Raw genomic sequence first — 21,801 nt, forward strand, 5'->3', positions numbered from 1 at the left:
AAAAAAAAAAAAAAAAAAAAAAAGGGAGGGGGGCTTGGGAACTTGGCCCAGCAGTAAAGCATTCCTGGGTTCAATCCCCAGTTCAAAAAAGGAATTTTTTTCCACATAGTTTTTTTTCCCCCTAATACCTTTGTTTTTATATGTTGGTGAGGATTGAACCCAGTGCCTCACATGTGATAGGCAAGTGCTCTACCACTGAGCTACAGCCCAGCCCCTTTTCATAGTTCTGAGGCAGTGGTATGGACACTGAAGTCCATCCAGATCCAGCACCTTTAATGTGGTTGCTTTTGTTCCTCTTTTTGTTTGTTGAGGGAATGGGAGAGTCAGGAGTTTCACTGCCCTCATCATCTGGATCCTGTGTCAGCCTCCTAAGTAGTTGGGACTACAGGCATGTGCCCCTGCTGGAGCTCTGTGAAGTCGTGTTTTTATCATTTCCAAAACACCGTGTGAAAGACTGGTGCTGGTGTCATTTACACTAGGATCAAGTTAGTCCTAGGAATTCTTGTACACCGAACAAAAACGTGGCAAGTTTAGCAGTACTAAAGCACTAATATAGTACTAGTCATTTTCAAATTCTGATTTTCCATGGTAGCTAAAAATATATCAAATACCTAATCTGATCTGGCTAGTATCCAGTCATTACTTAGATTTACTGAAATGCTGGCTTAATCACCTTTGTAAGGGCTTTGGTAAGATGTGTGTGTGGTGGGGTGTTTGTTTGTTTGGTACCATGGATTGAACTTAAGGATGTTCTACCACTAAGCCAAGTTGCTTAAGCTGGCTTTGAATTTGTGATCCTTCTGCCTCAGCCTCCCAAGCCACTGGGATTACAGGCGGGTACCTGGCTTTCATAAGATGTTTAACAAAAAGAATCTAACAAAGACTACAGAGTTGCTTTTACCTTCCTTTTGTTGTTGTTGTTTGTTTTTAGTAATGAGGATTGAAATCAAGAGTTCCTTACCAAGATCTACACCTCCAGTCCTTTTTAGTTTTTGAGACATGGTCTCCCTAAATTACTGAGTGTCTCAGTAAATTACAAAGACTTGCCTGAACTTCCAGTCTTCTTGCCTCAGTCTCCTGAGTTGCTAGGTAAAAAACAGGTGCCTCAGGCTAAGACTACAGTTTCTTATTTGGGAAGAAAGATATTGACGTGGCTATCCAAAGAATACCTTTAGTTAAACTTCACATTTCCTTGGACTGGGGCTGTGGCTCAGGGGTAGCGCACTTGCCTAGCATGTGTGAGGCACTGGGTTCAAGTCTCAACACCACATATAAATAAATAAAATAAAGGTTTATCAGCAACTAAAAAAATATTAAAAAAAAAATAAATAAATAAATAAACTTCACATTTCCAAAAGTGGTAAAGAATTAGAAATCATTAGCCATTAAGTCATCAGCAAGATATTAAATATGTTGGTGGTTAATATTTAGGCCTTGAAATAACCCATTGATTGCACTGCAAGAAAACAAACAATGTGGAAAAAAGTTCACTATGCTATAGAAAACTGGAAAATGGTAAGAAACTGAAAGAAATCATTCAGCCACAAAAAAGAATGATGTTCATTTACTTAAAGAAATATTTTGCAGGCATTTAAACACCCTTTATGTTGCTTGAGTCCAAGACTTTTAGGAAAATCTGAACAATGGAACATTGCAGCAATACCCTTACTTTAAATAAAAGAAAATACAAATTTCTTACTATTCGACAACATAATGATGATACATTAAATGATGGAAACAGAAGAAAACTCCTACTTCATTTGCACAAACTTTTTTTTTTTTTCTTTTGTACCAGGGATTGAACTCAGGGACACTCGACCAGTAAGCCACATCCCTAGCCCTATTTTGTATTTTATTTAGAGATAGGGTCTCACTGAGTTGCTTAGCACCTTGTTTTTACTGAGGCTGGCTTTCAATTTGCCATCATCCTGTCTCAGCCTCCAGAGCCGCTAGGATTACAGGTGAGCTCCTGGGATTACAGGTGTGTTCCCACACCTGGAGAACTATGCCATTTTTTATATGCAGAACTAATATTGGTAATAAAAACAGTTACTTGATATGATTTGCTTTTACTCCTTTTCCCTACTTCTAATTTTTTACAATGTCAATTACATTATTTAAGTTAGTATCATTATATCATTATATCATTTCCTAAAGGAACACAAGTTTCTTGTGTAAAAAACTTTGTAGAAAACTTTAAATCTACATATTTTCTGAAAAAACCTCTCCTTCTTACTGCCCCCTCCCCCCAAAAAAATCTGCTCGTCCTCAGAAATAAATACTTCTAACAGTTTGGCAGGTATCCTCTCTTTTTCTTTCTTTCTTATCTTTTTCTTTTTTTTCTTTCTTTTTTTTTTTTTTTTGGGTGTGTGTGTGTGTGTGTGTGTGTGTGTGATTTTTTTTTTGGTACTGGGGATTGAACCCAGAGGTACTTTATCACTGAAGTACATCCCCGGCCCTTTTTACTTTAATTTTGAGACAGGGTCTCCCTGAGGCTCTCCCTAAGTTGTTTAGGGCCTTGCTTTTGCTGAAGCTGGCTTTGAACTCCAGATCCTCCTGTTTCAGCCTCTGGAGCCACTGGGATTACAGGTGTGGGCCATGGTGCCCACCTGATAACCCCACATTTTTATTTTTTTGGTACTGAGGACTGAACCCAGGGCCACTTTACCAATGAGGTACATCCCCAGTCCTTTTTTTAATTTTTGAGACAGGGTCCCACAAAGTTCCTGAAAGTCTCATTAAGTTGCTCAGGATGGACTTAAAATTTACAATCTTCCTCCTGCTGTAGCCTCAGGGATCCTGAGATTATAGCCAGGCAGCATGACACCTGGCTGGTACCATCAACTCTGCAACAACTATTCTGAAATAGAACAAAGATGTTGATCAGTAAAAGAGATTGGGAGTTGTTTTCTGTAGAAAAATAAACGTGTACCCTATTAGTGCTTCCTATTATATAATAGCTTAGCGTGGATGATATTGATGATAGATTACAATGTTTGCTAGTTTCACACAGTTTTCTTATACATAAGATGATAAAAACAAAATGGCAAGGTAAGACTTGAATCATAGTGGAATCATAATTCCAGAAGTTAACAACCACAAATAACAATCAATCAATATCAGAATAATTTTGTTGAGGTATTCAGGGTTTATGAACATAAGTACACTAGACACCAAAGATTTTGCTTCTATTTCCATCTATTTCTTTGGAGGCAGTATGCTACTGAAGTCTCAGTGTGATACAAAGAGATTCCTTAAAGGCATATTTAAAGACATATAACATCTGCCCTCAATTGAAGGAGTTGGTAGCAAAAAATTTGTTCCATATGCCATATGCAACACATCCCGAAATAAGATCCAGCTGTTTTAAAACTGAGAAAACCAATGGCCAAGTGAGACTAGACCCAGCTCAAACTCCCACCAGAAATGGTAAGCAATTCTGAATGACATCTCTGGAACTAGACTGTTATCACCTGGAAAGACCCCTATAATAGTATACAGGTAGTGGATTAATTTGTGTCATTTAGCATTCCTTAATTATTAGCTTTTCAAATACAATCTGTGTAGGTAACACTCTTTTTTCCAGTAGAATTTGCCTATCTTAAGAAGATAGCATGCCCCCCCCCCCCAGAAGTGGCTCAAGTTCAAGGCCAGGGTCTTAGACTCTGTCAAAATAAAAATAAAAAGGGATAGCTCAGTGGTAGCATGCCCCTCATTTCTTTCATTTTTCTTTTTGGTACTGGGAATTGAACCCAGGGACGCTTAATCACTGAGCCACATTCCGAGTCCCTTTTATTTTAAGAGAGTGACTCACTAAATTGCTGAGGGCCTAGCTAAAAATCACTGAGGCTGGCTTTGAACTTGCAATCCCCTTGTTTCAGCCTTCCAAATCACTGGGATTGCAGGTGTATGCTGCCATGCCCAGCATGCCCCTAATTTTAATCCGCAATACTTAAAACAAACAAACAAAAAATGATAGCATGGTTTTGAACACAGCACAATTTAGAGTGTTATATAATATACTCCTATTTAGTCTAACCAAACATAATATGACTTGACATTTTGAAGAGCGAACCCACACTAGCTAAAGTAAATAAATGTAACAGATTATTACACTCTGGCTAGATCAATTCACAATCTGCTCTGTCTAGTCACTCAATTAATGTTAATTAAATACATGATACCATACCAAAATGAACTAGCTAGAGACATAACTAAAGACCACACCCTCTATAGCCTATGTAGAAACACACTGTACAAACAATGCGTTTTGGTTTTGTTAGCTTTTATACACAATAAAAATTACTTGCAAAAACGTAGTCAGCCAAAATCCCTGCTCTATGTCCATAAATTCTGTACTAGGCTGCATATGTAGTCCAGAGGTAGAGTGTTTGCCTAGCATGCGTGTGAAGCCAACTTTAATCCCCAGTATAGGGAAAAAATAAAATCCTTATCTTTTAAAAATACTTCTATAGCTGTTTAATAATTACAGTATTGCATGTCTCAAAATGTTAAGTTACAACTATACATGAGGGATGCCCTAGCCAAAAGCAAATTGCTAGATAAAGAAGTGATAAAAGTCAACTGAGCTCAGTGGTTTTGGCCAGTAATCTTAATAGGACTCTGAAGCAGGAGGATTGCAAGTTGAAGGCCATATCTAGCAACGTAGGGAGATTTCTGTCTCAAAATATTAAAAAAAAAAAAAAAAAAAGTGCTGGAGATGTAGCTCAGTGGTAAAGAGCACCTTGGTTCAATCTTAAGCACCAAAAGGGAAAAACAAGGGGGAGATAGACTTATAGGATTTTTTACCGGGAGAAAGTATTCATTTGAATTACCTATATTTTTGAGATACAAAGGGAAAGGTAAGCTGAGTTAAGCATGACAAAAAAAAAAAAATGAATAATTTTTTTTCTTGACCTAAAAGTATCTCTGGAAAGTCTGAAACCTTATTGTACAATTAAAAGAAATTGTAGCCAAGCGTGTTGGTACAGACTTGTAATCCTAGCAACTGGGGAAGCTGAGGCAGGAGGATCCCAAGTTCAAAGCCAGCCTCAAAAATTAAGTGAGACCCCCCCAGCAATTTAGCCAGACACTTTGTCAAAATAAATATAAACGTATAAATAAATAAATAAATAAATAAATAAATAAATAGGGCTGGGGATATGCTTAGTAGTAAATATATACATCGGTTACATCCTCAGTACAAAAGAAACAAGCAAATATATTTGCTTGCCAATATTTCAAGAAACCAGGGCTGGGGTTGTGGCTCAGAGGTGGAACGCTCGCCTAGCATGTGCGAGGCGCTGGGTTTGATCCTCAGCACCACTTAACAATAAATAAAATAAGGGCATTGTGTCCAGCTACAACTAAAAAAATTCAAAAAATATATATTTCAAAGAACCAAATTAAATGGTCTTCAACCATGAGTAACACCAAAAAATATGAAATACTCAGGAATAAACAAGTTTAAATAAGGGCTGGGATGTGGCTTGCTGGTAGAGCACTTTGGCACATGTGAGGCCCTGAGTTCTGTTCCTAACATGGGGAAGAGGATTGTGGAAGTGAATAATGAAAAAGTATATATTGAAAACTACAAAATATAATTGAAAACATTCCCCCCCAAAAGAATTCCATAAGCCTTACATAAAAAGGACAGTAAGGGTGTAGATATGAGGTAGATCCTTTGCCTAGTATACACAAAGCCCTGCCTTTAATATCCAACACCACACACACACACACACACAAGAAAGTAACATAAAGAGGTACAATGGTCATGAACTAGAAGCTTTGTATCCAAACAAAACTGATCTCTCCAAGCAAATCCATACATTGAACATGTCATAAACAAAATCCAGCAGGTTTTTACTTTTGTTTTTGTTTGTTTATTTATTATTTTTGTGCTCAGCTTTTGTTTTTTATTGTTTGTAGGGATTGAACCCAGGTCCTTACATATGCTAAGCACATATTCTACCACTGCTCCATATTTCCAGCCCCTAAAGGAAGTTCTAATTGGAAAAATCATAGTTACTTGATGTTTTCATTTTTTAAATTTTAATTTTTGTGAATTCAACCTGGGGAACTATACCACTGAGTGACACACCCAGCCCTTTTTATTCTTTGGTACAGGGTCTTGCTAAATTGTCTAGATGGCCTTGAATTTATGAATCGCTTATCTCTACATCCACAGTCACTGGGATTACAGGTGTGGGCCACACACCTGACTTCACTTACTTGGTAAAATTTAGGAAAACTAAATATATGCATATTTTATGATCCACCAATGCCATTCTCAGAATTAAACTCAATATATACATATATTCACCAAAGGACATGTACAGTGTTCATACAAGCACTACTGCTCATTAACAGAAGTCATAAATTATTTGTGATACATATGATGGCACACTCTACTGCAATGACAAAGAATAAGTGTAAGCAATATTACTGATGAGTCTTATAAAGAACACTAAGCAAAATAAACCATAAAAAAAAATGGGTGTAGTAATAATGCATGCCTGTAAATTCAGCAGTGATTTAGGAGACTGGACAAGAAAACCCTAAATTCGAAGCCAATCTGAGAAATTTAGTGAGACCTTGTCTCAAAATAAATTTAAAAAGGGCGGGAGATACAGCTCAGTAGTACAGTGCCCTGGGTTCAATCCTGGGTTCAATTCCCAGGTTTGGGACAGTACAGAAAGTAAACAAACACATTCAACAGAAAGAACTCTTGTCTGAGAAAGGAAAGAATTACTCAAAGAATGTTGAAGGTGCTCTCTGGTCAAATGTGCAATTTCTGAGCATCAGATTAAATAATCAGGATGCTGGAGGCGTGTGTTATTGAGACTTCATAAATATATTGTTAGTCCACAAACTTCCACTCCCTAGTTTAAGCAACCATTAATGATTTTTGTCCACTGATTTTTCATCTGATAATTATTTCCATCATTTCTTCCAACTCTATTATATTTAATCTCTAAGGCAGAACACAGTGGTGTACACCTATAATCCCAGCAAACGGAAAGAAAGGCTAAGGCAGGAGGAGCCCAAATTCTGGCCAGCCTCAGCAATTTAGCCAGGCCCTAAGCAAAGTAGTGAGCCCTTGTCTCAAAAAAAGGTCTGGGAATGTATAGTGCCCTGGGTTCAATTCCCAGGAACAACAACAACAAAAGTTAATAAAGGATTATAATCCATTGAATATAATAAAAATCCATGAGTTTATCCTGAAAGATAAATAAATAAGCAAATAAAATGGAAAAGCTCTCCCTTAGAGGTATAAGCTAATTATTAGAGTGGGAAGAAATGATGGAAATAAAGAATCAAGGATTAAAAATCAAATAGGGTAGAGAATGTTAGAGAGGGGGAAAAGATTTCTCCCATTATGGAAACAGTATGAAAATTCCTCAGAAAACTTGGAATGGAATCACCATTTGACCCAGCTATTCCATTCCTTGGTTTATACTCAAATGACTTAAAATCAGCATACTACAGTGACACAGCCACATCAGTGTTTTATAGCAGATCAACTAACTAACAATAGCTAAACTGTGAAACCAACCTAGGTGTCCTTGAATGGATAAAGAAAATGTGAGATATATGTATGTATTCTCTCTCTCTCTCTCTCTCTCATGTAATTCTACACAGCCTTAAAAAAGAATGAAATTATGGCATTTGCTAGTAAATGAATGGAGCTGGAGGATACCATGCTAAGCGAAATAAGCCAATCCCAAAAAACCAAAGGCAGGCCGGGCTGGGTAGCACACACCTGTAATCCCAGTGGTTTGGGAGGTTGAGGCAGGAGGATCTCAAGTGCAAAGCCAGCCAGCCTCAGCAACTCAGAGACCTTTCCTCTAAATAAAATATAAAAAAGGCTGGGGATGAATGAAGCTCAGTGGTCACACTCCCTTAGGTTTAATCCCTGATACAAAAAAAAAAAAAAAAAAAAGATTTACAAAGTCTCTATCTCACCCATAAGGAATTTGGAAATTAGTAAAGTATAGAGGTATAGCCCACTGGTAAAGCACTTACTCAAAATGCTGCAGACCCTGGGTTTAAAAAATAAATAAATAAAGAGGCATTTACCCTGAGTGTGGTGACACACCTCTGTAATCTCAGCATCTTGGGAGGCTGAGATAGGAGAATTCCAAGTTTCAGCCTCAGCAACTTAGCAAGACCCTGTCTCAAAATAAAAAATAAAAAAGTGGGGCTGGGTTGTGGCTCAGCAGTACAGCATTTACCTGCCACGAGCAAGCTGCTGGGTTCTATCCTCAGCACTACATAAAAATAAATAAAATAGGGGTTGGGGATGTGGCTCAAGCGATAGCACGCTTGCCTGGCATGCCTGCGGCCCGGGTTCTATCCTCAGCACCAAATACAAACAAAGATGTTGTGTCCGCCGAAAACTAAAAAATAAATATTAAAATTATAAATAAATAAATTAATAAATGGTATTGTGTCCAGCTACAACTAAAAAAATTATAAATGAATGAATGAATAAATAAATAAATAAATAAATAAATAATGATAAATTAATAAATAAAAGAGGGGCTGGAGGCTGAAGCTCAGTGGAAGAATGCTTGCCTTACACTGTGAGGCACTGGGTTCGATCCTCAGCACAAAATAAATAAAGATATTGTATCCATCTACAACTGAAAAATATTTAAATAATAATACAATGTTGTAGCTCAGTGGTAAAGTGCTCTAGGGTTCAATGTCCAGTACGAAATTTTAAAAAATTACATTTACAAAGTACAAAAAGTAAATTACAATGTTGAAAGCTAAAAGATACTACCTTAACTAAGGAATCAAAATGATGATCCTAAGGGGCTGGGGTTGTGGCTCAGCGGTAGAGCATTTGTCTACTATGTCTGAGGCACTGGGTTCAATCCTCAGCACTGCATTTAAGTAAATAAATAAATAAATATCCATCAACAACTTAAAAAAAATGATGATCCTAAATAATAAAGGAATAAATTGATATCATGTGTCTCTTCATGACTCACATTTTGTCCCCAAATTAAGGAACAAAAATAATTGATTTGAAGAGGTTGTGGAGAAAAAGGAATCCTTGGGGCTGGGGATGTTGCTCAAGTGGTAGCGCGCTCGCATGGTATGCGTGCGGCCCGGGTTCGATCCTCAGCACCACATACAAACAAAACAAGACAAAGATGTTGTGTCCGCTGATAACTAAAAATAAAATATTAAAATTTTCTCTCTCTCTCTTAAAAAAAAAAAAAAAGAAAAAGGAATCCTTTTACACTGTTGAAGGATTTTAAATTAGTACAACTATTATGGAAATCAGTATGGAGGATTCTCCAAAGACAAGGAATAGAACCACCAAGATTCAGCTATACCACTCCTCAGTTTTTGTCCTAAAGATTTAATGTCAGCATACTACAGAAATACACGCATACCCATGTTTACAGCAGCAGCACAATTCACAATACCAAACTATGTAATCAGCCAAGATGCCCGTCATAGGATGAATGGATTAAAGAAATGTGGTATATATACATAATGTTTAATTCGGCCATAAAGAAAAATTAAATTATGTCATTTGCAGAAAAAAAAATGAAACCAGAGACCATTATGTTAAATGAAATAAGCCAAACTGAAGGGCTGTATTTTTTTTTCTCATATGTGGAACTGAAAAAGGAAAAGTCAGAGAGATCTCATGAAAATTGAAGGGAGATCAGTATAGTAGAGGAAAAGGGACCAGAGGGGGAGAAGGACCATAGGAGAAGAAAAGGAGAAATATTGGAGAATGTTATCGACCAAATTACATTTTTATACCGTGTGCATGTAAAATATGTAACAAATACCACCATTATGTATAATTATAATTTACCAATAAAAAATATGGAAAGTGCCAGGTGTGGTGGCACATGTCTGTAATCCCAGTGACTCAGGAGGATTACAAATCTAAGGCCAGCCTCAGAAACTTAGTGAGGCCCAAAGCAACTTAGCAAGACCCCATCTCATTAATCTAAATAAAGAAAAAAGGAAGGAGGTAAGCAAGAATAAAGGAACTTTGGATTGTGCAGGGGGAGTGAGGGGAGGGGAGGGAAGGGGTGGGAGGGTGTGAGTGGGAAGTATGCGGAAATGAGATGGACATTATTACCCTATATACATGTATGATTACACTACCAGTGTGACTCTACACCATGTACAGCCAGAGGAAGAAGTTGTGCTTCATTTATGTACAATATGTCAAAATGCATTCTACTGTTATGTATTGAACAAATTTAAAAAATAATAATAAATTTAAAATATATACGGAACTGGGGATGTGGCTCAAGCGGTAGCGAGCTCGCCTGGCATGCGTGCGGCCCAGGTTCAATCCTCAGCACCACATACAAACAAAGATGTTGTGTCCGTCAAAAAATAAAAATAAAAAAATAAATAAATAAAACATAGTTTAAAAAATAAATAAATTTAAAAAATAAATAAAATATATATAACAAACAAAAAGAGGACTGGGAATGTACCTTAGTGATAAATCCCCCTAGAATTCAATTCCTAGTACCAAAAAGAAAACAAAAAAGTATGCCAGGGGCTGGGGATAAAGCTTCATGGTGGAGTGCTTGCCTCTAACACAGGAGGCCTTGAATTCCACCCCTAGCATCACAAAAATAAAAAATTGAAAGCCATCTGGGTACAGTGATGCACATCCGAAATCCCAGCAATCTGGAAGACAAGGCAAGAGGATCAATAGTTTGAGGCCAGCCTGGGTAATAAGTTACCATGTCTCAAAAAGAGAAAAGTTGGGCTGGGGATGTGGCTCAAGGGGTAGGGAGCTCGCCTGGCATGCGTGGGATGCTGGGTTCGATCCTCAGCACCACATAAAAATAAAATAAAGATGTTGTGTCCACTGAAAACTAATAAAAAGGATTAGCTCAGGGGTAAAGCACCTCTGGCTGCAATCACCAGAACCGCCAGCACAACAACAAACCACTCAAGATATAAATTTATAAAACTGATTGAGTTACAAATATATTCTCTTTTCATATTCCCAACAAGTATTTATTGAGCCTTTTTTACTGTGCTACAGGAGACAGGCACTTAGGAGAAAAAAAGTCAGCTGGTACACACATACAGTTTTGACAGAGTAAGGGGTGAGAGTGACTGGGGAGAGTGGGGTTGTCAGATAGAAAAAGCAAGATGACTATGACATGGGAATAGAGCCTGGTTTTGTTTCATTTTTTGTGTTCGTACTGAGGATGGAACTCAGGTGTACTTTACCAATGAGCCACAACCATAGTCCTTTTTAAATTTTATTCTTAGACAGCCTCTTACTAAGTTGCGGTGGCTGGCCTCAAACTTTGGATCCTCTTGCCTCAGTTTCCGAAGTAGATGGGATTACAGGTGTGTAATCCCCCACACCTGTAATATTCCATGCTAATATATTGAGACTTTATGTATAATTTGAATGCTTTGAAACTTTGTCTCTATTTTCTTTTGTTTGATTTATTTATTTATTTATTTATTAGTTTTTGGTAAACACAGTGTCTTTATTTTTTATTTATATGTGGTGCAGAGGATCCAACCAAGTGCCTCATGCATACCAATAGAGCGCTCTACCACTGAGCCATAACCCCAGCCCTTTGTTTTATTTTGACAGAAATACATCCCATATGCAGAACACTAAATGTATTTAGGATGGAGATAGTAAGACAGCCTTGCTTGATTTCTTAACTTCCCTGCTAGCTGGTACACTCCTGACTATCTTCCGTGCATAGCCCAGAAGGCAATAAGCACTGTTGACAATAAACTGAATTCTGTAATTGTATTAACAACAGATTAAAAACAAAACAAAAAAACTCAACTAGTGGCCAAGAAAATACAAAGGATGGTGGGCTCACATCTTATAAAATTAGAGAATGTAGAAGGGTGAGAGAGGAAGGCATCAGAGCTCACTGACTTTTCTATTCTGGGTGACCATGTTTATGGTAAGCCATTGAAGCCAACATAAGAGGAGAAGCAGGTTTGGGAAAGAAGAGAACTAAAGTGCTTATATGTATTAGAGATGTTGTTTTTGGTACTGTACTGTGTCAATTAGCAATGCTGCTCATCAGTAGTTTACAAGGGAGGTCTCTCGAGAAGAGATATTAATATTGCTACTGAGTGTCTTAGATGTTTGTAAACCATTTGGTAACCAGTCATATTTGTTCTATTCCCACATGTGTGAAATGACTTGTATAAAGAAAGATTACTCATTACAATAAGGTTTGTAATAACAAAATATTTTAGAAACACTTTAAATGCTCATTGATCTAGGATTAGTTAAACATCTGGGCTCTTGTTTGCAAAGGCTTAGTAAAATAAGAAATCAGCATTTTGGACTAAAATTTTAAATCAAGCCAACACAGTGGTGCACACCTGTAATCTCAGCTATTCTGGAGAAGGAGGATTGCAAATTTGAGGCCAGTCTCAGTAATTTAGTGGGACCCTATCTTAAAATAAAAAATAAAAAGGGATGAGGAGGATATAGCTGTATGTTAAATTGCTCCTGGTTCAATCTCTAGTACCAACAACTCAATAAACAAACAAGTAAATAGAATTTTAAGTCAATAGCCAGGCATGGTGGCAAACGCCTGTAATCCCAGCAGCTCAGGAGGCTGAAACAAAAGGATTAAAGCCAGCCTCAGCAACAGAAAGATGCTAAGCAACTCAGTGAGACCCTGTCTCTAAATAAAATAAAAAATCCGGCTGGGGATATGGCTCAGTGGTTGAGTGCCTCTGGGTTCAGTCCCCAATACCAAAAAAAAAAAAAAAAAGGTCAAATCAAGAAATAGAAAAATGATTGAATTAAAGTTCAAAAATGCTTTTAAATCAACTCCCCCTATAATACCTGCATTTATAGTAGACAAAATGAACATAACCTCATGTGATTTAAAAATCATAAAGCCCACTGGGTGGTGCTAACACCAATAATCCAAGTGATTAGGGAGACTGAAATAGAAGGATCACAAATTGAGGCCAGTCTCATCAATTAAGCAAGGCCCTGAACAATTTAGCGAGACCCTGTCTCAAAATAAAAAATTAAAAGGACTCAAGGATGTAGCTCACTCAGCATGTCCCCCCCAAAAAATAAATAAATCATAAAGTCCCATACTTCACAATTGTTTTATTTTATTTTATCTTTTGAACGAAGAGCCATTTTACCATGAGAGCTACAACCTCATCTCTTTCTTGTTTTTTACTAAATTATTATATTTATTCTGATTTGTTATATATGATGGCAGATCTTTCTTTTCTTTATTTTTCTTTACTTTTTTTCTTTTTTTTTTTTTTGGTGACAGGGTCTTGGTAAGCTGCTGAGGTTGACCTCAATCTTGTGATCCTCCTGCACCAGCCTCTTTAGTCACTTGCAGCTGTCTTTTAATTTATTTTTAAAATTTTTATATATAAAATGTATATATTATATAAAAAGTATGTAGATTTTCGGGGGCACTCCACCACTGAGCCACATTCCAGCCCTATTTTCTATTTTGATTTAGAGACAGGGTCTCACTGAGTTGCTTAGTGCCTTGACTTTACTGAGGCTGGCTTTTCTTTTCTTTTTTTCCCCCAAATATTTATTTATTTACTTATTTTAGTTTTTTAAGTGGGCACAATTATCTATTTTACATTTATGTGGTGCTGAGGATCAAACTCAGTGCCTCAAGCATTCTAGGTGAGGACTCTATCACTGGGCCACAACCCCGGCCCACTGAGGCTGGCTTTGAACTCACAATCCTCCCATCTCAGCCTCCAAAGCCACTGCGATTACAGGTGCATGTGCCACCATGCACAGTATATAATTTTTTTTTAGTTGTTGATGAACCTTTATTTTATTCAATTATTTATATGTGGTGCTGAGAATAGAACCCATGTCTCATGTATGCTAAGCAAGCACTCTACCACTGAGCCACAATCCCAGCCTAAAAGGTGTGTTTTGTGTTTGGTTTTTTTTAGTTGTAGACAAACACAATACCTCTATTTTCTTTATTTATTTTTATGTGGTGCTCAGGATCAAATCCAGTACCTCACACATTTGAGGCAAGTGCCATACCACTGAGCCACAACCTTGCCCCTGCCACAGGTGTGTTTTAAAAAATAAAAAGCGTTGGGGATGTGGCTCAGTAGTTGGAGAGTCCCTGGGTTGAATCCCTGGTGCCCCCGCCAAACAAAAAAAATGTGAGAGGCAAGACAGGCATAGAAGTGCATGCCTGTAATCCCACTGAAGCAGGAGAATGGCAAATTGGACATCAGCCTCAGTAAACTTAAGGAGACCCTTCTCTCAAAGTAAAAAACAATAAAAGCACCCCTCAGTTCAATTGCCTCCAAAAATGTGATAAGCAGTAGTTTTGAGTTTTAGCCAAGCTGTATAAAAATCTTTTAAGTAAATTCTAAATTAAATGATACTTTTACTATTATAGGTTCATAAACTTTCGTACTAAGACTTAATGTTTGTGTCATACTGAAGTTTACAAACTATTTTCACTTAATCACTAAAACCCCCTTGAAATAAGCAGAACATGTAGAAGTCACCCCCTAAAGATTGAGATGAAAGCTGTTTTATTGGAACGCCTCCAAGGCAAAGTTTGTAGCATAAGTATGCAAAAGTATTAACTCTTCCTTTCTTTCTTTCTTTCTTTTTTAACATTTTTTTAGTTATAGTTGGACAAAAATACCTTTATTTTATTTACTTATTAATTTTATGTGGTGCTGAGGATTGAACCCAGCACCTCACATTTGCTAGGTAAGCTCTCTACCTCTGAGCCCCAGCCCCAGCCCCAGTTTTAACTCTTTCAAAAGCAAAAAATTTAACTTATTTGGGCAGGGTTGTCATGAGGCACTGGGTTCGATCCCCGGCACCACATTAAAAAAAAAAAAAAATTAATAAAAGAAAGGTAGGGGCTGGGGATTTGGCTCAAGCTGTAGCTCACTTGCCTGGCATGCGTGCGGCCTGGGTTCGATCCTCAGCACCACATACAAAGATGTTGTGTCCGCCAAAAACTGAAAAATAAATATTGAAATTCTCTCTCTCTCTTAAAAAAATAAAATAAAATAAAATAAAAAATAAAAGAAAGGTATTTGGGGCTGGGTATTGTGTTCATCTAAACTAAAAAAATATATTTAATTTTTTTTTAATTTCTTGGATTTTTCTGGGCTTCGAGGGAGTTAGGGAGTTAATGAATTTGTTCCACTCATATATTTTAGTCCTGTAACTTCAAAAAAAAGACGTCCATTAGCCAAAATGAGGCAGAGTAGAAATTTTAGCCAATCCAAACTTCATGCAATTTCCCTATGTCTCTATCAAATCCTATAATGGAAAACTCTATGTTCTAGTTTTCTGGGACAACTTCTAAAAGCGACCTAAGGCCAGGTGCAGTGGCACACACCTATAATTCCAGTGGCTCCAGAGGCAGGAGGTTTCCAAATTCAAGGCCAGTCTCAGCAACTAATCAAGGCCCTAAGCAATAAAGTGAGACCCCTATCTCAAAATTAAAAATACAGCTAGGCATGATGGTGCACACCTCTAATCCCAGTGGCTTGGGAGGCTGAGGCAGGAGGATGTAGAGTTCAAAGCCAGCCTCAGCAACAGCAAAGCATTGACGCTAAGCAACTCAGTGAGACCCTGTCTCTAAATAAAATATAAAATAGGGCTGGGGATGTGGCTCAGTGGGTGAGTACACCCCAAGTTCAATCCCCAGTACCAAAAAATAAATAAATAAATAACACAGAGGGCTGGAGATGTGGCTCAGTGGTAAAGTGCCTCTGGGTTCAATCCCCAGTACCAAAAAATAACAGTTTAAAAAAAAAAAAAAGGCAGGCAAAGGCATCAGAGCACAAGACAATCTTCAAGTAGACCCACAAATTCTTACAGATAAAGCCAACATTTCACCAAAGTACGATGATATAGGACTGAAGCAAATCATCTCTGCACAGATCATTATACCCACATTGCAGTTGTCTCCCAGGCCTTTGACCCTTTGCTTACCTCCAAAGCCACAGATGGCTTCTTTTTCAGCTCCTCACATTTCCTCTTCTTGCAGATCTGATGGCTATTCTTTCTATTCTTGCAGTAAGTACATTCGCCACAGTTGTCCTTCTGCTGGCAGGGCTCACAGACCCCACATCGCTTTCGTTTCTTTCTTTCCAAAGTTGGTAGCAAGGTGGTAGAGGGAGAAGAGGTGGTATTGGCAACTGACACTGGCACAGATGTCCCTGTGGTGTTAACATCAGCCAAGCTGGTCATGCTAACCTGGGAATTTCCTCCTTCTGATATGCTGGGATTGGCTTGGGAGACTGGGGTCACACCCAGTGAAACAGGGGTGGAAGTGAACCCCTGAGTGTGAGCTGGCAGAAGGCTTCTTGGAACGTGCTTCTCATTTTCTACATTGCTTGCAGTTGTCCATGGAGGTATGGAACCTAACTCGGAGTTTGATGATAATTGAGGAGTGTGTCCTGAGCCCAGAGGCAAAACTGGCATAGCACTCTGGACCTCAAGCCCATATGGGACAGCGCTCTGGGGCTCAGGCCATTTGAGGTTGAGGGGAGCATTACAAGTAGCAGTTGGAAGAATAGGAAGAAAAGTAGGCAGGTCTGGGGCAGCATCCCCAACCACACCATGCATTCCTTGTTGGTTTGGGATAGTACCAAAGACTTCTCCTTGGACCGAAATAGCACCAGGAATCTCTGGTGGGTCTGGGGTCTCACGGAGAGCCTCACCATGAACTGGGTTAGCACCAGGAAATTCCCATTGATGAGGGATAGCACTGAAGGCCTGTCTTAGGGCAGAGGTGGTATCAGGAACTTCCTCTTGATCTAGGGTAGATTTGAAGGCCCCTGGATGATCTGGTTTAGCACCAAGGGTTTCTGGTTCTGAGCCTGCCAAGAGGAGTTTTATTAGAGTGTTGGGATATACAGACCCACCAAGAGACAAGCAATTTCTAACATCTAATTCAGGTATAATCTTATTAAAACTGGGAGATGGGAAACAAGTAGGTTCACTCTTCATGGGTTCCAGATAAGAATCAGTTAGCTTCAGAGATTGTACTTGGGAACCCAAATCTTCTAACTGAATGGTACTTTCAGAGGTAACTTCGGGGGCTGATCTTTGGATTAAAGGAGCACCTACAGTGTCCTGAGCAAACATTCCAGGAGAATCACTGATACCATTTGATATCTGTTCAGAGAATAGTCCTTCACCACAATGTGTCCCTTCCAATGGCCCAGAAAGGATCCCTGCTGCAGGGCTACTATGAGCGGGTACATGGAATTTGGTATCCTCTATCCCTTGAGACCAAGACTGAGTTGTCTCTTGACTCTCACCTTCAATTAAAGATGTATGTTGTACACTGATTAGATTCTCTATATCAGGGAGGATGAGGGGATCTTGATCTTGGATGGGGACCGAATCATTTTCTGAGCACTTTCCTCCCGTATCATTGACTACCTTATAGTCAGACTCATGTTGCTTTTCTAAACTCTTGGAAGGTGGAACTTTCTTGGGTTTAGATGTAACCACTGGGGGTTGAGAAAGCCGCCTGCTAAGAGAGGTGCTTCGGAGAGCCATTGTAAAGCCATTGCAAGTTAAGGACTCCGGGTTCTGAAAAAGAACCTCTGTCCTGTCCAAATTCATTCGGGCTGCTCCAGCTCTTGTCAGAAGGCTTCTGACTGGCGTAGGTGGTTTAGGATCTGTTTTTTTCTTAACATCTCCTTCTTGAAGGAATTGCTTTACTTTTCCAAGGCTCACAGTCTTGACAGATGTCACATCTTTGTTGGCTGGCTTGGATGTCTTCTTCAGCTGGATGTTTTTCTTTTTGGTTAAATCTTCCTTTCTGACCAATTTGGAAGGTTTTGCATGGCGGGATCGAGACATAGTTATGGAGTAGGAAAAAATGAAAGGACACAGGAAACAGAGTCATTGGTCCTTTGGAAAGTCTCACTTCTGCAGAGAATCTGGATGTATTGTCAAGTTCAGTTGCACCAGGTTTTGGTCTGAAATAATAACAATAACAAAAATATTGTAAGTCGTTCTCATTTGAAATAGAATATTTACTATTATTTGAAACTGAGTAAATGTTTACTTCCAAAGAGAAGTATAATAGACATACACAAAAATTTATACTAAGGAATTCTTTGGTGTGTGTGGTTGTGTGGTGGGTACTAGGCATCAAACTCAGAGGAGGGAGCCCAGGGCTTTGCACATGCTAGTCAAGCAATCTACTATAGGCCAAAGGAATCTTTTTTTTTTTTTGTGTGTGTGTGTGTGTGTGTGTGTGCTGGGGATTGAACCCAGGGCCTTGTGCTTGTGAGACAAGCACTCTACCAACTGAGCTATATCCCCAGCCCGTCAAGGGCTTCTTTAAACCTTGAATACACAATGCTCCTTTATTTACTATGACAACTGATAAAAGTTGATGAAGTTCTTTAAGTAAGATAATCACACTAGTAGTTACATGTCATTTATACCTTTAAATCCCATTTGGATACTTTAAAATTTATCCCTAAACTGGGCACTTAACAATCCCATTGGTTTGGGAAGCTGAGGCAGGAGGATTGCAAATTCAAAGCTAGCTCAGCAATTTAGCAAGGAGGAATTGCCCTTGGGTTCAATCCCTGGTACCAAAAAATAAACCAAAAACCTCTTGCCAGCTTCTCAGGAGGCTGAAGCAGGAGGATCGCCGAGTTCAAAGCCAGCCTCAGCAATGATGAGGCACTAAGGAACTCAATGAGACCCTGTCTCTCAATAAAATATAAAATAGGGCTAGAGATGTGGCTCAGTAGTCAAGTGCCCCTGAGTTCATTCCCTGGTATTCCCCACCCAAAAAAAAAAAAAACAAACCTCTTAGGCTGGGTATAGTAGTGCACACCTGTAATCCCAATGAGGCTGAGGCATAAAAATTACAGGTTCAAGGCCAGCCTCGGCAACTTACCAAGACCCTGTCTCAAAATAAAAAGTTTGTGAAACATATACACAATGGAATATTACTCAACTATAAAGAAGCATGAAATTATGGCACTTGCGGGTAAATGGATAGAACTTGAGACTACCATCCTAAGTGAAATAAACAGATTTACCCAAAATCAAAGCCAAATGTTCTCTCTGATATGAGGATGCTGACTCACAATGAGGGGTTCGGGGGAATGAAGGTTGGACATTGGGGAATGGGAAGAAGGGAGTGGGGATGGGAATGGGAAAGACAGTAGAATGAATCAGACATAATTTTCCTATGTTCACATATGAATATACAACCAGTGTAATTCCACATCATGTACAACCACAAGAATAGGAAGTTATACTCCATGTTTGTATGATATGTCAAAATATATTCTCCTGTTATATAAAACTAAAAAGAACAAATAAATTTTTTTTATTAAATAAAAAAGGCTAGGGACGTAGCTCAGTGGTAGAACACTCCTGGTTCAATACCCAGTACTGTGAAAAATAAAATTGTCTCTCAGACAGGGTAAATATAGCTTGGAGGCTATAAATGTAGTACTTTGATAGCATAAGTGAAGCCCTGGGTTAGATGCCAGACACCACATTCTCCCTCTCTACTTCTCTCATTCTCTTTCACACACACTCTCACACACACACACACACACCTCTTACTCTTTCCTGAGCACATCCCAACGCAGGCAGAGGTATCATGTGCACATGTTCGAAAGCAAATCTGGTAAAGAGAGAGGAAAAGAGACTAACATAAACTAAGAAACAGACTCATTGGAGATTCACTATTAACACTATGTTCTAATTACAACCCACAAGTTTTGAGCTATTCACATGCAAACAAATAGCACAAAATCTCAAAGAGTTAGTATTAGCAAATCAGGATACAAATAAGACTCACAGGTCCAACAAAGATCTATTGAGTACCTACTATGTGTAAAGAAGGGATTGTGGTGGGCCCTGTCCCCACTCAGAAATGATGTCCCTCTTTTCTCTTTCACCCAACTTAATCCAAAGAATGCTGGTTCTAAAATCCCCTCCTCCAAGGGTACCAAAAGTCTCATGATGAATGCCTGTGCAAGGAAATTGAAAATAAGAAGAAAATGAGATTAGAACAATGAAACATACAAAGCAAGCAAATATTATTTGAAAGTAAGCAAGTAAAGAGGAGAAAGGGAAAAGGGTTAATCAAGAGCCATCATCAATTTTCTTTGTATCTCAGATTGTTTGCCCTGATTCAAAATAAGACCAAGCGGGGCTGGGGATGTGGCTCAAGCAGTAGCACGCTCGCCTGGCATGCATGCGGCCCGGGTTCGACCCTCAGCACCACATACAAACAAAGATGTTGTGTCTGCTGGAAAAAAAACTGAACAATAAATATTAAAATTCCCTCTCTCAATAAATAAATAAATAAATAAATAAATAAATAAATAAATAATAAGACCAAGCAATTAAGCTGAGAACTGAAGCAAGCACCCAAGGTTCCAAGTTACTCTGGAGGCTTAAGTGGAAGGATCCCATGAGCCTTAGGAGTTGGAGACCAGCCTGGGAAACAAAGGTGAGACCATGTCACAACAAAACCTAAACCAAAACACGGAAGGGCATGAAATTTTGTGTACCTGTAATCCTAATGAATCAGGAGGCTAAAGCAGGAGGATTGAACAACTGAACATTTGAAGCCAGCCTCAGTAATGTAACCCAGTGGTAAAGTGCCCCTGGGTTCAATCTCCAGTGCCAAAAAAAGACCTATGGCCAAAGAGGAAGTTCATCATACTAATATATCCACAGTGTTTCTAAAGATCACAGAATCAAAAGCATGACAACAGGGGCTGGGGTTATAGTAGAGACTGGTCTGGCACTGGGTTCGGTTCTCAGCACCACATGTAAATAAATAAGTGGGGTGCGAGAGCCTCGGAAGACTAAGACAGGAGGATCGTGAATTCAAAGCCAACTTCAGCAAGAGTTGGGGCACTAAGCAACTCAGTGAGACCATGTTTCTAAATAAAAATACAAAATGGGGTCAGGCGCCATAGTTCACACCTGTAATCCCAGCAACTCAAGAGGCTGAGGCGGTGGGATGGCAAATTCAAGGGCAGCCGCAGGAATTTAGCAAGACCCTAAACTACTTAGTGATATTCTATTTCAAGGTAACAATACAAAGGTCTAGGAAGTGGCTTTGTGGTAAAGTGTCCCTGGGTTTCCTCTCCAGTACCAAAAAGTAAAATAAATAATAAATAAAAGGGACTGGGAATGTAGCTCAGTGGTAGAGCACATGCCAAGCAGGCAAGGCTTGCAGAATGGGGTTAACTCACAGCACAGCAAACAACCAACAAACCAAAACAGTAGGAGTAGGTTTATTTTTAAATATTATTACAAGGAATAAAGGAAAAAGTGGATAGTCCTTTATCATCCTCAAATTTTGTTTTATTTTTGGGTTCATATATCTGACCCAGGAAATCCTAAGACCCACTGGTTGATTTAGTGACTGCAGATAGTTCCAGAAAGCTTTATATGTGCTGGGTGTGGTGACACATGCCTGTAATCCCAGCAACTCTGGAGGCTGAGGCAGGAAGATGAAGAGTTCAAAGCCGGGCTGGGATTGTGGCTGGGCGGCAGAGCGCTTTCCTAGCATGTGCGAGGTGCGGGGTTCAATCCTCAGCACAATCAATGAATCAATCAAACAATCAAAGTATTGTGTCCAACTACAACTAAACAAAACAAAACAAAGGCTGGGGATGTGGCTCAAGCGGTAGCGCTTGCCTGGCATGCGCGGGGCGCTGGGTTCAATCCTCAACACCACATAGAAATGGAATGAAAATATTGTGTCCACAGAAAACTAAAAAATATTAAAAAAAAAAAAA

At 38.8% G+C, this 21,801-nt stretch overlaps 1 protein-coding gene across 9 annotated transcripts in view; it reads right to left on the bottom strand.

The window, feature by feature from the left end:
• The window catches only part of Tet1 (tet methylcytosine dioxygenase 1), a 130,272-nt gene that overhangs the window by 99,812 nt on the left and 8,659 nt on the right, over nucleotides 1-21,801 (bottom strand). For 7 of the 9 annotated variants that reach the window (XM_048809870.1, XM_015500563.2, XM_048809857.1 and 4 more), the window contains exon 2: nucleotides 15,983-17,985. In XM_048809870.1, coding sequence (XP_048665827.1) covers nucleotides 15,983-17,866 — 1,884 coding nt within the window. In that variant the 5' untranslated portion in view covers nucleotides 17,867-17,985. Of the gene's footprint in view, nucleotides 1-15,982; nucleotides 17,986-19,596; nucleotides 19,665-19,871; nucleotides 20,014-21,801 lie in introns of all 9 variants that reach the window. The other 2 variants (XM_048809843.1, XM_048809845.1) reach the window with 2 other exon arrangements.

Source organism: Marmota marmota, unplaced genomic scaffold, assembly GCF_001458135.2.
Source record: "Marmota marmota marmota unplaced genomic scaffold, marMar, whole genome shotgun sequence".
In the NCBI taxonomy this organism is placed as follows: domain Eukaryota; kingdom Metazoa; phylum Chordata; class Mammalia; order Rodentia; family Sciuridae; genus Marmota; species Marmota marmota.